The following is a 14,779-nucleotide window of genomic DNA, read 5'->3' as shown; positions in this document are numbered from 1 at the left end:
AGTTTGAGTAGCTTGCCATCCCTCCATCTACCCTTCTCAGGCCCAAATTGACCTTGGGATATCACATATTCCCAGGCCTGGAAGCCACTGAACGTTGTTAGATTGCAGAGCGGCCAGCTAGCAAATGCAAAAAATCAAGATTTTTTTTTTCAGGGCCAGGGGATTATAGTTGTGTATATAAAATAAACCCCCTAATATCAGGAGGGTTCTGATAATATCGAGGTTTGGTCACCCTACTAGCTTGGATGAAGGGAATTCCCAAGCCTCCTCCTGCATAGATAGGGGTATTACAGAGGGTGTGACTAGGAGAAGGCTGGCAAAACCGTGACTCTGCTTTAGAAGAGCGCAAAAACCCTTTTCCTGCCCCGACAAATGAGGAGTGAGTTCCGTCTCATGGAAACTCACCCAGCGGAGTCCTTCTCCAACATGGGGAGAGGTCTACTCCATGCCTGCCTGAAACAGGGGCCCACAGGGGTGAGATTCTGTTCCGAGGGGGGTCCTCCCCGGATCCCACGTCCAGGGACACCCCCCGAGCCTTCCCTGGGTGGGATGAGAGGGGTCCCGGCCCCACTAGCAGACTCCCCCAGTAGCTCGAGATCGAGAGTTTGTGCCCCCCCATCCCCTTTTGCCTCACCAGGGGCGTGCGTTCAGCCCGGCGCCCCGACCCCGCGTATAAAAGCCCCGTCGGGCAGCCTTCCTCCTCCTCTACACTAGGCTCAAGCCGGGGCGGCCATGTACGCGCTCCTCAGCGCCTGGCTCCGCTACCTCCTCTGCCTGCTACTGCCCGGGGGAGCGGCGGAGGGGGAGCGCTGGCCCGGCCCCCCGGCTCCCCGCGAAGGTAGGCGGGGGCCGGCCGCCCAAGAGCAGGAGGGGTCTGGAGTTGGGGGCGCCGCAGCGGCGCTGACTGGCTCAGAGGCGCGGCAGCAGCGGCGGGACGAGAAGGCGACGGCGGCTGCAGGCAGCCCGGCGGCATCGCTGCTCGCTAGGCTCCGCCGCCTCTGGCAGGCTCTGCCCTGGCACCGGCCACCGACGCCCCCTTCGCACCAGAGTCCCATGGCCGAGCTACCGCCAGGGTGCCCCCAGGGCTCCGATTCGGAGCAGCCCGGGGTCGCCAAGCGGAGCCCGGAGCCTCTGGAGGACGGGCCCGGCGGCGCCCCGAACCAGGTCGGGGAGGCAGGCGCGGGGAAGCTGGGGAGCGGCCCGGTGCGGATCCGAGTGGCCATCCCGGAGGAGGAGGAGGAGGAAGACGGCAGAGCCCCGGGTCTGACCCTGCTGGGCGGGGGCAGCTGTAGCGAGGATGACTCCGGCAGATATGGGAAATCTAGGTACAGCGCTGCCCCGGGATGTGAGCGGCGCCCAGCCCGGCCCCTGGCTCGGGAGCTGTGCTGGGGAGCCCGGGACGAGCGGGGGCAATTAGTGCCTGCCTCGGGGAACCCATCCTGCCGGCCGCGCCCTGCGGGGCCCTGCGGCTTGGGAGGCTGCCCCGCCCCGTGGGGTGTTAAACCCGGGCGGGGTGTCTGGTCCTGCTCCCCCTTGGGGTCGAGCGCCGTAGGAGACGGGCCTGCGGGGGAGAGGGGTGGCAGCAGCGGCGCTGCAAGGGGGTGGTCAGCGCCTGATGCAATGAAGGTTCGGGAATAGCCGCTTGTCCAATAGGAAACTTGGTGTAACTTGCGATGGAAGTCGCATCAGGCAGCGGCTGCCCCCGCCCCCGAAGACACATGCGCATTACTGGAGGCGTGTCTGGCGGGGCGGGGCGGCGCGGCGCCTGCGGGAGGCTTGTCTTGGGGCTGAGGCGCGGGGGAGAGGGATCCCTGGCTGATCTGGCAATTCGAGGGGGAGGGGGCTGGACTGGTGGGTCAGGTTTACTAGCGCTGGAAACCCGAGGTAGGGGAGGAGCCGTGGGCAGTGGCTGGAGGAGGTGACCTCTCCCCTACACCATTCGGCAGAGGTGCTGGAGTCCCCTTCTGAACCCTGCTGGAGAGATTCCCATGCAAAACTATTGTAGGAAAGCCAAACGTCTCTGAAGGTGTAGTTAGTTGCCAGATTGCATTTCCCAGCTCTCTGGGTCAATCAGAGCAATGTAGGGCTGGAAGGGAGGGACCTGGAAAGGTCAGTTAATCCAGCCTCCTGCAGAGGGAGGACCTAGTAAACCCAGACCATCTTTGACAAGTGTTTGTCCAACCTGTTGTAAAGACCTCCAGTGATGGAGATTCCACAACCTTCCCTGGAGCTTAACTACCCTTACACTCATAGAAATGCAGCCCTCCTTCCTGCTGGTTGGCAAAACCTGTGCTCTGGGGGTCTTCAGTGGCTTAAATAAGGAATATGGGGGGAAATCATGCACAAGTTTGGAAACTGTGGATCCAAATTATCTTTTGCCAATATATTGCAATGCATGAATAGAGAGAGCAAATACATTTCTTTGCGGGGGAGGTTATTGGACACTAAGAGGGTGAAATATCTCTAAACATGACTCTATATCCTTTCCCCTCTGCAGTACTCACCTAGCAAACTTCTCATATAAATCATGGATTAGATATTTCCTTCTGAACTGGAGGATTTTGCTAATCTGATTGAGTGGGTGATGTTTACATGGCAGAGTTCACCCAGGATTGGAGGAGAAAGGAGGATTAGAACCAATCCAGTCCTTAATGTTGCCTCAAAACATTAGCGCTACATGGTGTGCTGCTGAGATTGGAAGCTATGTCCAGAATTGTTCATTACCACAATTAGATTGTCACAGTCTCTTTCTGGAGTGTGATGCACTGGCCACTCCCAACAAGGAGTTACTCTAGAAATAAATGAATCAAAGGCCTCGCAACAGCTCAATCCAATGACTTTACTTCAGATTAAAGCTGTAGTAATGAGCAGGGGCATTCCTGCCAGGTGGTGTGCTGGATGCACATAGCAAAACTCTCTTCTTTGGAAATCAGAAGGGCTTCTGTCTGCTACTCGTTTCTTGTCCTGACATTAAATCCTGTTCTGTAATAATGAAGGCTTAGGTAGGCACAGTCATCTTCCTGTATTGTGGCTATAATGATCTTTTGAGGATTGCTGATAATGTAAGGAGTGCAGTATGCACTTGTCTATACTATTGTGACAATCAGACTGCTTTTAGGAAGTATCATCTGTGCAGATTTTATTATAGATGGGAGAGAGGGCTATGGTGTGACTAGCTAATACATTTTTAAACATGACTGACTTGGGGCTAAGTGGTGATTAACTAGTATAACTGTTTCTGTTAAGGATGTGAGGTTTTTTACTGATAGTTACACTAGTACACCCCCTAGTGTAGAAACAGTTATACTAGTATAAAAGTGTTTCATACCACTATAATTTGTTCTTCTTCCCCTACAGGAATAAGCCATTCCAGTATAACTGTGTGCACATAAGGGCGCTGAGCTGGTCTAGTTAAACCAATACAACTTGTATGTGTACAGAATAACACTGTTCATTTTTTCAGGATAGATAATGCCATTGTGGTTGTAAGCAAGGTCTGTGGGTATGTTTTATGCTGTGTCAAAAAAGATGTTTGCTTTGATTTAGCTGATTGTAAGACTACAAACTTGCCCTGTCTGCATTAGGATTTTACAGTGTGTTAGCTACCACGCTGTAAAAACATTTCCCCTACTATAGATGAGGCCTGTGTGAGTTGTAGGCTAATCCAGTTAATCATGGATGGAAGAAATATGTTGTATTTATTCCCTCACATGCTACCACTACTATGCTTGATGTGTTAGAGATGGCTAAATGTTGCAGTTATAACTCCCCTAAACTAGTTGGTTGTCATTTCTAGTTTGGTATTTGGCATTTGTGTGTATGTATATAGTATTGGATTAGGTATTTAGCTAAAATGCCAACCTGTTAATGATGTAAATACATTTAAACTTGTTTATATATTTTAATTAAATAGTGAGCAGTATTAAAATTACTTACACTGTTACAGGTTCCCTTGTGATCCATCTTGTTCATTTTAATGGAACTGTTGGGCTAAGCATTGCAATGAAATCCAGACTAGTCCTTAGTTCAGTTCACCTTCAGGTCTGTGAGAGTGGAAAGCCAAAGGCAAATACACTGTGGGGAGATGGCAGTGGTGAAAAGTTGGTATGTACAGGGAGGCCTATACAGTGCCAAAAATTGGCAAGGAAATGCTGTTGGCCGGAGGGGCACCATAAGAGCTGACAACTTAAAATTCATAACTGAGCAAGACCTGGTCTAAACCACTTTTATAAGTATAACTGTTGGTTAAGGAGGGGTGGGGGATATTTTACCCAATATAGTTATACTGCTACAGGCCCCAGGCATGGATGCTTTATACTGGTATAACCATATCCACATTCGGATTGTGCTACTTTAACTATACTAGTATAACTAGTATGGTTAAGGCAGTACAAGTTTTGTAAGTAGACAAGGACCACAGTTTAGTTCTTGTTGACCCCTGTCAAGGTTCCCTCCCCACTCTGAACTCTAGGGTACAGATGTGGGGACCTGCATGAAAGACCCACTACGCTTATCTCTGTTAGCTTAAGTTAAAAACTTCCCTGGCACAAATTCTTCCTTGTCCTTGGAACAGTATCGCTGCCACCACCAAGTGAGTTAGACAAAGACTTAGGAAAAGGACCACTTGGAGTTCCTGTTCCCCCAAAATATCCCCCAAAGCCCTTTTACCCCCTTTCCTGGGGAGGCTTGAGAATAATATACCAACCAAATAGGTTAACAAGGGCGCACAGACCAGCCCTTTGGTTTTTTGGACACTAAAATCAATCAGGTTCTTAAAAGCAGAACTTTATTATAAAGAAAAAGTAAAAGAAGCACCTCTGTAAAATCAGGATGGAAGGTAATTTTACAGGGTAATCAGATTCAAAACAGAGGATTCCCCTCTAGGCAAAACACTAAAGTTACCAAAAAAAATAAACAAACCTCCCTCTTAGCCTAGAGAAAATTCACAAGCTAAAACAAAAGAGATAATCTAATGCATTTCCTTCCTTTTACTTACAGTTTGTAATCTTAGATGCTTAGTTCAGGTATGGCTTTTGGATATGTATTTTACCTGCCCTGGTTCCTCGCTGACCCAGAGAGAACACACAAAGAGAACAAAACCAGAAACTTTCAAATCTGTGGGGGAAGGTATCTTCTCACCTTATTGGTCCTTTTGGTCAGGTGCCAACCAGGTTATTTGAGCTTCTTAACCCTTTACAGGTAAAGGAGGGATTTTATGCTACCTTTAGCTGTATGTTTATGACAACTCTCCAATGAAGTGGGCTGTGCAGTGGTAAAAGAGAGGAATGGAGTGAAAAGGGGAATTGAGGCTCATAACTGATCCCTCATTTGGTGCCAGGAAAGCTGCAAAAAGCAGAAAGCTTTGGATGAAGGATAACTTTTGCACTAGGAGTGATGCCGAATGGAATGGAATGTTGAATTAGAAGACTATTTCTTTAGAAGTAGAAACACAGTAATCACATTACTGGTTAGTTATTTCTGAGCACTGGTTTGTAATCTTGGAGATTAACCTCTAGCCATTAAAATGATGTAATCCAGGATTACCACTTAGCTATTTAACTTGTGTAGAGAAAGCTCTCTCTAAGAGTCATAATTTAAATAGAACTAATTTAATAACTCAGCAATCAACAGTTACAAGTTGTGTGTGCTTTTTGGTAATACAATTGAAAGCTTCTGACCACTTAACTAGCAGCAAAATATGAACATTTAAAATGTGCATTGACATTAGTTCCCCTCAATGCTTTATAATTATTGTAACTTGATAGTATCTATATTTAATAGACTATGGGGACAGCATGGCTTAGACAGTCAAACCAAAATATTACTCTTTGAATTTACCTACTTTTGTTCATGCCAACACCCAAAATTACTATAGCTGAAAGGCAACTTCTCTCTGCTCTAAATCCCTGTGCCATTATTCATCTGCCCTATGCCATATGCTTTTAGTTTATTCATTTGATAGTCTTTAGAAAGTCAGTTTACTGTTTGCATGAAACACTTTAAAAAAATAGAATCACGAAAGTTGGCCAAGGACCATAGACAGGTTTAGTACCTGAAATCTAGTTAGTTTTAACTTATTTTCAAGTTAACTTTAAATTACATTTTTATTTCTATGATGAATAGGAAGACAACTTTAAAATACAAAGGAATACTCAAGTGTAAAAGCTGTTTGACATTAAGTGCCATCTAATATGTCAAGAGAAATTGGACAGCGTAGTTAAGCACTAAAAAACCAGGAAATTGATAAGCTATGGCTAAACCCATTCTGTGTGCTGATTTCTGTAGTCTAATTGCAATATCACAATTATAATATAATACAGATGTTCACCCTCTCTGAGAACTCCAACCATGTGAGTGTTCTGGGTCTGCAGTTTACCTTTTCAAAGGGGGAATATAATAGATGTAACAGATTGCACAAGATTCCAAAAAAAAAAAAAACCAAAACAAAACACCACCACCTCTTTAATTGCAGAAGAAATGCACAGATCTGTACAAAAACAGGGCCGCCGGGGGGGGCGGGGGGCAGCAAGTGGGGCAATTTGCCCCAGGCCCTGGGTCTGACAGGGGGCCCCCCCATGAGAATTTCAAGGCTTTTGGAGCGGGATTCTTCACTCGCTCTGGGGGCCCCCCGCAAAAACTCACTGGCCCGAGCCCCCAGAGCTTCTTCCACTCCAGGTCTTCGGTGGCAGGGAGGACCCCCCGCCGCCGAATTACTGCCGAAGTGGGACCCGCCTCCGAAGTGCCTGGTCTTCAGCGGTAATTCGGCAGTGGAGGGCCCCGCTGCGGGTCTTTGGGGCACTTCGGCAGTGGGTCCTGGAGCAGAAGGACTGCCCTGCCGCCGAAGACCCCCAGGCCCCCTGAATCCTTTGGGTGGCCTTGTACAAAAATTAGAAACCCTACATTAATTTCCCTGTGTCAGTTTTCTCTCCATTCTGGAGCTTTCCTGGGGCTGGTGTCCTATAGTTGCTGCAGCCCCTACTTTGACTTTTGCTGCAATCTTTAGGTCAGCTTGCTTTCTCTGACCTTGGCCCTGCAAATAAATCACTGCCACCCATGAGAATATGCTCATCTCTTCCTCTCCTTCCTAAAGGTTCCTGTATGGCTCTGAGGCTTGTTACCGTGAGTCCTTTTTAAACATTTGTGCCATGGATGCTACAGCAGCAAAGTTGCAGCACTGTACCTGTCCCACTGCAGGACTATGGCATAAAGGCTTCCTATATGGACATAAATTATCTTTCTATCAATGTAGATCTAGGTAATCCATCTCCCTGAGCAGCCTTAGCTGGGCTGATGGACAAATTCTTCTGTTGACTTAGCTGCATCTACACAAGGGTTAGGTCAGCTTAACTACAGTACACAGGAGGGTGAATTTTTTGTAGCCCCCGAGTGATGTAGCTACATCAGTCTAAATTAAGTGTAGACTAGGCTTTTGCCTTGTTTGGGAACTTGAGTCTCCAAGTGCCAGAACCCTGCAGACATGTAAGAAGAAAGTTTCTCCCAGCCTCAGCCAACCCATTGTCATTCAGGTGTTTCCACTGAGTTCTAATGATTGGCACTGTCTCTTGTCTAGGAGGGATATGCAACAAGCCTTGTGGGCCTATGGCGATATACTTAAGCCTGTTCTACGCTTAAGTTAGGTTAACATAACTATGCTGGTCAGAGGGTGTGAAAACTCCAAACCCTGACTGACAAACCTATGCCAATCAGCCCAGCTGTAGCTGCAGTTGTGCAGATGGAAGAATGCTTCCGTTGATATAGCTACCGTCGTTCAGGAAGGTTGCGTTCCTGCACTGATAGAAAAACCCCTTCCATCAGCGTAGGTTGCGTCTATGCTATGAGGTTATGTCAGCTTTGCTACAGGGAGGTAGCTATACCAGTACAGACCCTGTAGCGTAGACGTACCCGTAGACCGACACATTGCATGATACAGCAGTTTTCCTAAGAAGAGCTTCACATCATCAACCAGAATCAAATTGTATAGACCGATTCTCCAAATCATCACAGTACTTTCAGTTTGCAAAGTGAGGCTCTTGTAACGTAGCAACTGAAAAACCAATTTCCTCTGGGTCAAGGCAGAGAACACCTCATTGCAGACTATTTCCAGGCAAATCGCAATATTCAATCCTTGGCTATTTTGTCTGATAGGTAGTTTAAAAAGGTTACACAAATATTTTTCTAATGTTTTCCTCCCCTTATGCAAAAACAGCTTATTTGGTTTTGCTCAAATTTAAAAATGGGGTACAGACTAAGGCTGGAAATCTTCAGCCTGAAAGGTGAATGTTTTGTGATGATACGACTGTCTAAAATAGTGCTTTAGAAAGGAAAGTTTTGCAACTTGCAAGGCAGTAATTAGTCTGCTCCCGCTACTTGGAGCTGAATCCTGAATCCATTTAAATAGATACCGAACTCGTATTGTCTTCAGTGACTAAGGCAGTGGCACCTCAGTTCAGTGCTTTTAATTTTGCTGTTACCATACACAGCTTATTACTGTAGTGCAGTGTCACTTTCAAATGAGATTTCACTGAGGTTTGTCAAAAGGTTAGAAAATGTATCCAAACAGCTTAATATTGATAGTCCTATGAGTTTTGATATCCAGAGGACACATTCTACCCGCAGTGCACAGATGCATTTGGTTTCCTGTATGAGTAATCTCCAGATGAGTCACAACCTAAATAAGTTTGTTTTTCATTCTGCCCAAGCAGATATCCAAAGAAAGAGAAACACTCAGTGCAAGTTGTAGACATTATACATCTATTAAGACACTTGTTTCTCACATAAAATCCTCTTGACCTTCTAATATTGATTCCTGAACCTTTTAATATTTTTATTTTTTTGATATGAAAATGGTGATTTCTTCAGGTTATGATCACCAGAACAAGTGCAGGAAGCTGGCTGTAAATAGAAATGCCAACATTTGGTATTTTATAGAAAATTAGAGCTAAAAATTCTAAACCTTGTAAACTTAATGTGCCAAGTGAAACAGTCTTGTCAAACTGAATTGAAAAGGCATCTGGCATTTGAGGTGGATAGAACTAGCAGTGCAGTATAGCTCAGACCAATGCATCAGGAAATGAGGTATCCTGCTTCTGGCATATACCTAATACCTGAGAGAAAAGGGAAAATGGGACCAGTTAGCATGAATTCAGGGTTTTGATATCGTGGGGGTGGTACTGACCTTTGTATATGAAAAGATTTTTTGAAGTATGAGGCTCTTCTCAGATTTTCTTCCCACATTTGCAACTATTGAGTTAAGATTAATGTCCATGCTAATAAAATTGCTTCAAAAAAAACCTTGATAGCTATGTTTTGTACTTAAAATTTAAAGATAAAATAATTCCAAAGTGGTAGCCAAGTGAAGATATGGATAGAGTTAAAAATCCAGATTCTAATTAAATGAAATAACTTTCTGTATCTTTAGTGACAAAGTGGGAGTCAATTCTTTGGACTAGGATGCTACTAAGTTTTCCTTTCCATCCCCCTCTGCTGTGCCTATCTAAAAGTAACTCTACTAAAAGGGCACAAAATTTTGTTTATTATCCTCATGGCCACCTGCTTAAGACCTAGCTTTCAAACAAGAATTCTCTATCTCTTCCCCCTGCCCTTTTCAATTGTACTTCCAATATCACCTAGCTGGCTAAAAGGGTCTTAAAATATGGAGACTTTTTAGAATTGTTCCAGTATATTATTCTAGGGGCTTGACTTTGTGTCCACCACTGAGTGAGCAGTAAGTAAATAATGTGTGCAAACTCCACTGACCCAAGTAGAACCTTTGTATACAAAACCGCAATCTTCATATGATTAAATCTCTTGGTGGGTACAGACAGTGGTGCCTCAAGATTGCATTTGCAAGTGATGGGCTGTCTCAGTCAGGCAAGTAAGTGCACAAGCAGTGTTCCCTCTTACCCTAAGAGTGAGCAGCCAACAAAGGGCACCCCTGTGAAAACCCCAGGACGCTCCATTGGTCCACAATAGCATGAATATGATCATATTTGGGGCTTGTTGCAGAAGCCAAATACAATTTGGGGGGAAGGAACAGGGGATGTTCTAGGGGCCTTTTCTGTTGATTTGAATTACTTGGGTGGCTGAGTTAACTTATCAATACATCTATTTTTATGGTCATTGCGATTTATAGTGCTAAACAGCTTTTTGGGTAGGCATTTTTATTTAAATCTAAAATGTATCCAGGAGGCTGTGGACTCAAGTAAATTCCAGGATGAGGCCCCACTGCAAATCAGGTCTTTAATAAATAAGACACATAGCTGTACCTGGATATCCCATGTATAATTATGTATTAAATTTCTGTGAACCTTGATATAACTTCTAGAAATGTACTGTTGGATTGAGCAGTTTGCCCCAATGACATGTGGTCACTTAATTTGCCCAGATTTGTACTTCTAATTACAGGCATTGAGAATGGTAAAGGGACAGCGGTCCATGAGAAGTGTGCCCTGGATTAAGAATTACTATTTTGGATGAGATGTCCAACAGAGGTGATGACTTGTTAACTAGAGAACTTTAGGCAAAGAGTCAGACTTTGGCAGGTCTCTCCCAAGGGGTAGCAGGGGGAAGGCACTTTAAATTATTACTTGTTTGTACACATCCAAAAATAATAAGATGGACACAGAAGAAGAATGCATCCTGTCCCAAAACCATGGATCTGAAACTGTCAGCTCTAGCCTCTCTCTGTTGTATGGTTAGCATATGTGCCTTTGTTTGGTATGGAAATAACATTTCAAATGCATAAAATATAACCCTCTTATTCCTGTTCAATGTTTAAATGCTTGCTGGAATCCTAGCTTTAATATATCAACTACATTTGTTCACTGCAGGTTGTTAGGATACTGTTTTCTGGCTCATTGCTTGTTATGCAACTGTCCTCACAAGAAAAAATCTACAGTAATTTTTTTTAGCAGCTTCAGATGGAAAAAAGAAGCAATGATAGATAAATAAGCTTTGCATAGCACCAACATCTTATTTTGTTAGAAGCTGGCTGAAGACTTGGACTTGTGGTGCAGTGTTTGTGGAACGCTAAAGTACATGACTCATTGTTCTGCGATATCTGCTCTTACCATTAGCTGAGAACTTTGGCTCCTTAGGCTGACTGGAAAGATTCCCTCTCTGAACAAGCATCCTACTGCAGGGGGAGAACTGACTGAACCAACTCATTGTTTATCAAATAATTTGACAAAAAGGTCTGCTTTTTGCTCTGGTGCCCATGTGGTTCTGTGAGTTAATGCATGTGCCCTTTCACTCTGAGTTGGTTGTTTTAGGTTGCTTAGGTCACAAGTGAAAATTAGATGTTTGTCCCCACAGGCATAGCTGTCATTTTCTGCTCAGAGTAGTAAACTGTTTGTTGTGATGAAACTTAATGTGCTTTAAATTGGTATTCTTAGTTTCTAATTTAACAGCTTGTTCTCCCCATTCCTTTCCTCAAATTCATGTTTGTTACATGTGTACAGGGGAGATGATGGAATCTGATAAGATCGATTGCCAAACAAAACTCAGCACTGGAGTTGAAGGGTGGGTTAAAACTGCTTAGTTTAGTGAATCAAATTTATATTTCTAACTCAGCATTCTCTAAACAAGCATCTGCAGTTTGCTGATAAAGCTAATGAAAAGTAAGATAGCAGTGACCAGACTAAGATCAGTTTATAAATTGACCTCATTGTTTTGTTCTAGTGGCGGGGAGAATGATGGTGATGACTTCGACCAGGACTGGAAACCCCCAGATAATGAGCTGATCCAGAAGCTTGTAACACAGGTTGAATATTATTTCTCAGATGAGAACCTTGAGAAAGATGCCTTCCTCTTAAAGCATGTGAGAAGAAATAAGATGGGTTATGTCAGTGTTAAGCTACTCACGTCTTTCAAAAAGGTAGGTTTCATTTCTGAAGGGCCTTTAAATCTACTCTATCCAACTTAGTGAGCTATTGAACAGATATGGCACGCTGCCTTTTTTGGCCAGTATGAAAAGGTTGATACAGTTAACATCCTACTGTTACATTTGTTGTTTTCTTCTAAAATGTTGTATAAATAATCAAAAGACAGAACTTCTTGATTTGCCCAAGAAATTGTGTAAGTCCATCAAGCCTAAGGGAGAAAGAAATTTAGAAAAAGCATCCCTTCCTACCAAGCAAGATCTTAACCTGTTTTTCCCCCCCTTAAGAACTCCTAGCGTTAGGGGAGAGACTTTTAAAATGACAGATTTTTTTTTTTTTGAGCCAACACCATCCTGACTAGAGATTGTCTTTTAACCTATACAGACTGAAGAACTTGGCTGTACAGTTTGGTTCAATAGCTATAGTGCCCTGAGAGTCAGGACTTGTGGGTCCTAGGCCTGATATTTTGCCTATAATCCTGACAGGCACTATGGAGGTGCCTATTTAACTATTAGAGGATAGGGACTCTGTTTAATTGTTCTTTTTTTTTAATCAAGCACGAAAATAAGGTAATGAGACAGAAAGGGAGCCTACCTGTTTAGAATTTGAGGCACCAGGCAAAGCAACTGTTGAATATGCAGCATGACCATGCCTTTAGGATGAGATGGGAGTAGAAAGATTCTAAGAACTCTTGGAGAGACATATAATAGCCACAGAAATGACGACTTGTTTAGGCTGGGTAAGTCTGCAGTTGATGACTCTGATCTCAGTCATGTAAAAGGAACAGGAGATTCACAACATCTTACTGATGCTCACAGTGACAGCATCAGTATAGTTCTGGTGGTTTTAATGAATTGCATTAAAGTGTAACTCTTTTCTTAAAGGTAAAACATCTTACCAGAGACTGGAGAATCACAGCCTATGCCTTGAAGTATTCAGACATTCTTGAGCTGAATGAAGATAGCAGAAAGGTTAGAAGAAATACCCCAGTTCCAGTGTTTGCTAGTGAGACACTGCCTAGCAAGATGCTGCTTGTGTATGATATCCACTTGATATCTGAGCTACATGTTCTGAGCCAGGATCAAGAAAATGGATGCATGCAAGAAAAAATGATGGAGCATCTTCTCAAGACCTTTGTTACTTTTGGTGTAATCTCATCAGTTCGCATTCTCAAACCTGGTAAGGATCTTCCACCTGATATCAAGAGATTCAGTAATCGATACAACCAAGTTGGAACAAAGGAATGTGCCATAGTAGAGTTTGAAGAAGTAGATGCAGCAATTAAAGCTCATGAAATCATGTGTATTGAAAAGAATGAAATTGGCATGAAAGTTATCCTGATAGGCATGAAGCCTCCAAAGAAAAAGGTTGTGAAAGACAAAAACCATGATGAAGATCCCAGCAAATCTCTCAACAAAAATAGATCCCTGAATAAAAGAGTTGAGGAACTTCAGTATGTTGGGGATGAATCATCAGCAAACAGCTCTTCTGATCCAGAGAGCAATCCTACATCTCCACTGTCTGGACGCAAGACGAATACGTCTAACAAGTTGAGCCCTACCACCTATCAGAACAACCACCTGAGCCCTAATGTTTCACCTAGGTCAAGCCCCTGGAATAGCCCATCTTCTCTGCGCAAAGTGTCCAAGAAGTCTCCGCTGGCTGAAGACGGCAAACTTAACCCTAGCACTAGCCCTGAAATCTCACAGAAATGTGCAGATTACTCTTCAGATAGTAGTATTACACCTTCTAGTAGCCCATGGGTTCAGAGAAGACGACAAGCTCAAACTGTAACACAAGAAAAAAGTCCAGTAAGTAGCCCAGTGCTCACCCGGAAAATACAAAATGCAGATGGGTTACCTGTCGGAGTGTTGCGGTTACCCAAAGGTCCTGATGGTACTAAGGGATTCCATAATGGATGTGAAAGGAATAAACCTATGAAGAATGAATAAATCTTGTATTTTTTTTTAAAACAAGTTTCACAAATCAATTTATTTTTGTTCAAAGCCTGGTAAAAAGACTAGCACTTAAGTGACTGAATGAAGTCAATATTTAAAGGTTTTGTATTCATTAGAGACTCACTTGTATTTGCACTTAATCTGCATTATTTTTATATATTTTTTTGTGTAAAAAGAGCTGGACACTGAAATGTTGTTTTTTATGCCAGGTATTTAAAACAATTTATGTAACTGCATTTTTGTGCAAAGCTATGATTCTGAACAGCAATGTGTAAACACTTAATATTTAGCTGTTGTATGATAGCATTTCAAAGCAATACATCTCCAGTCTGTTTACTAAGAGGTTTGAAGGTTTCCTATTCAGTTTGTGGAAAGGAACACTAAGCTGTAATGTCATGTCAGACACTTTGCTATACTTGTTTGCTTAAACTTCCAAAGATGCTATATAATAGGACCAAACTGTATTTTCTGTGATGTGAATAAAAAAATGCTGAGCAATGAAAACTGTTTCTAGGTATCAGAGTCTAATGTTCAAAATTATCAGATGAAAACTAAAGGTTCTAAAGTGTGACCATCTAAACCAAATTGTTTAAATGAGTGTTTCCTATAAAGTAGGCTGAACAGTTCTCTTTGGAATACCAACATCTTCCAACCCTGTCTGGCCCAGGTTTAGGTTTCAAGTTTCACATGATTTGCTCTACCTAGTGTGCGAGGACATCATGTGTCTGTCTATAGACAGGCTGGACTCACCCCTGTGGCACCTCCTGCTGGTGTCTTCTGGGAATTAGCTCAATTTCCAGCCTGGAGCGCCCTCTGCAGGCCAGTGATCCTCCTGTCCTGGCCCCAGTGTCTCTCCCTGGACCTGGTGCCCTTTTACCTGAGGTGTTGCCGCTGGCAGTAACCCCCTTTCTCTCAGGGTCTCCCCTCCCCAGGGAACCCCCA

The 14,779-nt window shown here is 43.8% G+C and overlaps 1 protein-coding gene across 1 annotated transcript; it reads left to right on the top strand.

Annotated features, from left to right (window-relative positions):
* Window positions 1–657: 657 nt before the first annotated feature.
* LARP6 (La ribonucleoprotein 6, translational regulator) lies at window positions 658–14,009 on the top strand. The gene is made up of 3 exons (XM_032779863.2): window positions 658–1,325; window positions 11,680–11,875; window positions 12,764–14,009. The coding sequence occupies exons 1-3, from the start codon at window positions 733–735 to the stop codon at window positions 13,829–13,831; spliced, it is 1,857 nt and encodes a 618-aa protein (XP_032635754.2). The 5' UTR covers window positions 658–732; the 3' UTR covers window positions 13,832–14,009.
* Window positions 14,010–14,779: the final 770 nt, after the last annotated feature.

This window comes from Chelonoidis abingdonii, chromosome 9 (genome assembly GCF_003597395.2).
Source record: "Chelonoidis abingdonii isolate Lonesome George chromosome 9, CheloAbing_2.0, whole genome shotgun sequence".
Classification (NCBI taxonomy): domain Eukaryota; kingdom Metazoa; phylum Chordata; order Testudines; family Testudinidae; genus Chelonoidis; species Chelonoidis abingdonii.
The sequence above is the reverse complement of the archived record's forward strand: the minus strand, read 5'-3'. Positions and strand labels throughout refer to the sequence as shown.

Bases quoted from the DNA above. Each gene is read 5' to 3' on its own strand.
- LARP6 (XM_032779863.2), top strand. From the start codon at position 733: ATGTACGCGCTCCTCAGCGCCTGGCTCCGCTACCTCCTCTGCCTGCTA. The intron at 1,326-11,679 runs GTACAGCGCTGC...GTTTTGTTCTAG, and splicing joins GGCAGATATGGGAAATCTAG to TGGCGGGGAGAATGATGGTG. The intron at 11,876-12,763 runs GTAGGTTTCATT...CTTTTCTTAAAG, and splicing joins TACTCACGTCTTTCAAAAAG to GTAAAACATCTTACCAGAGA.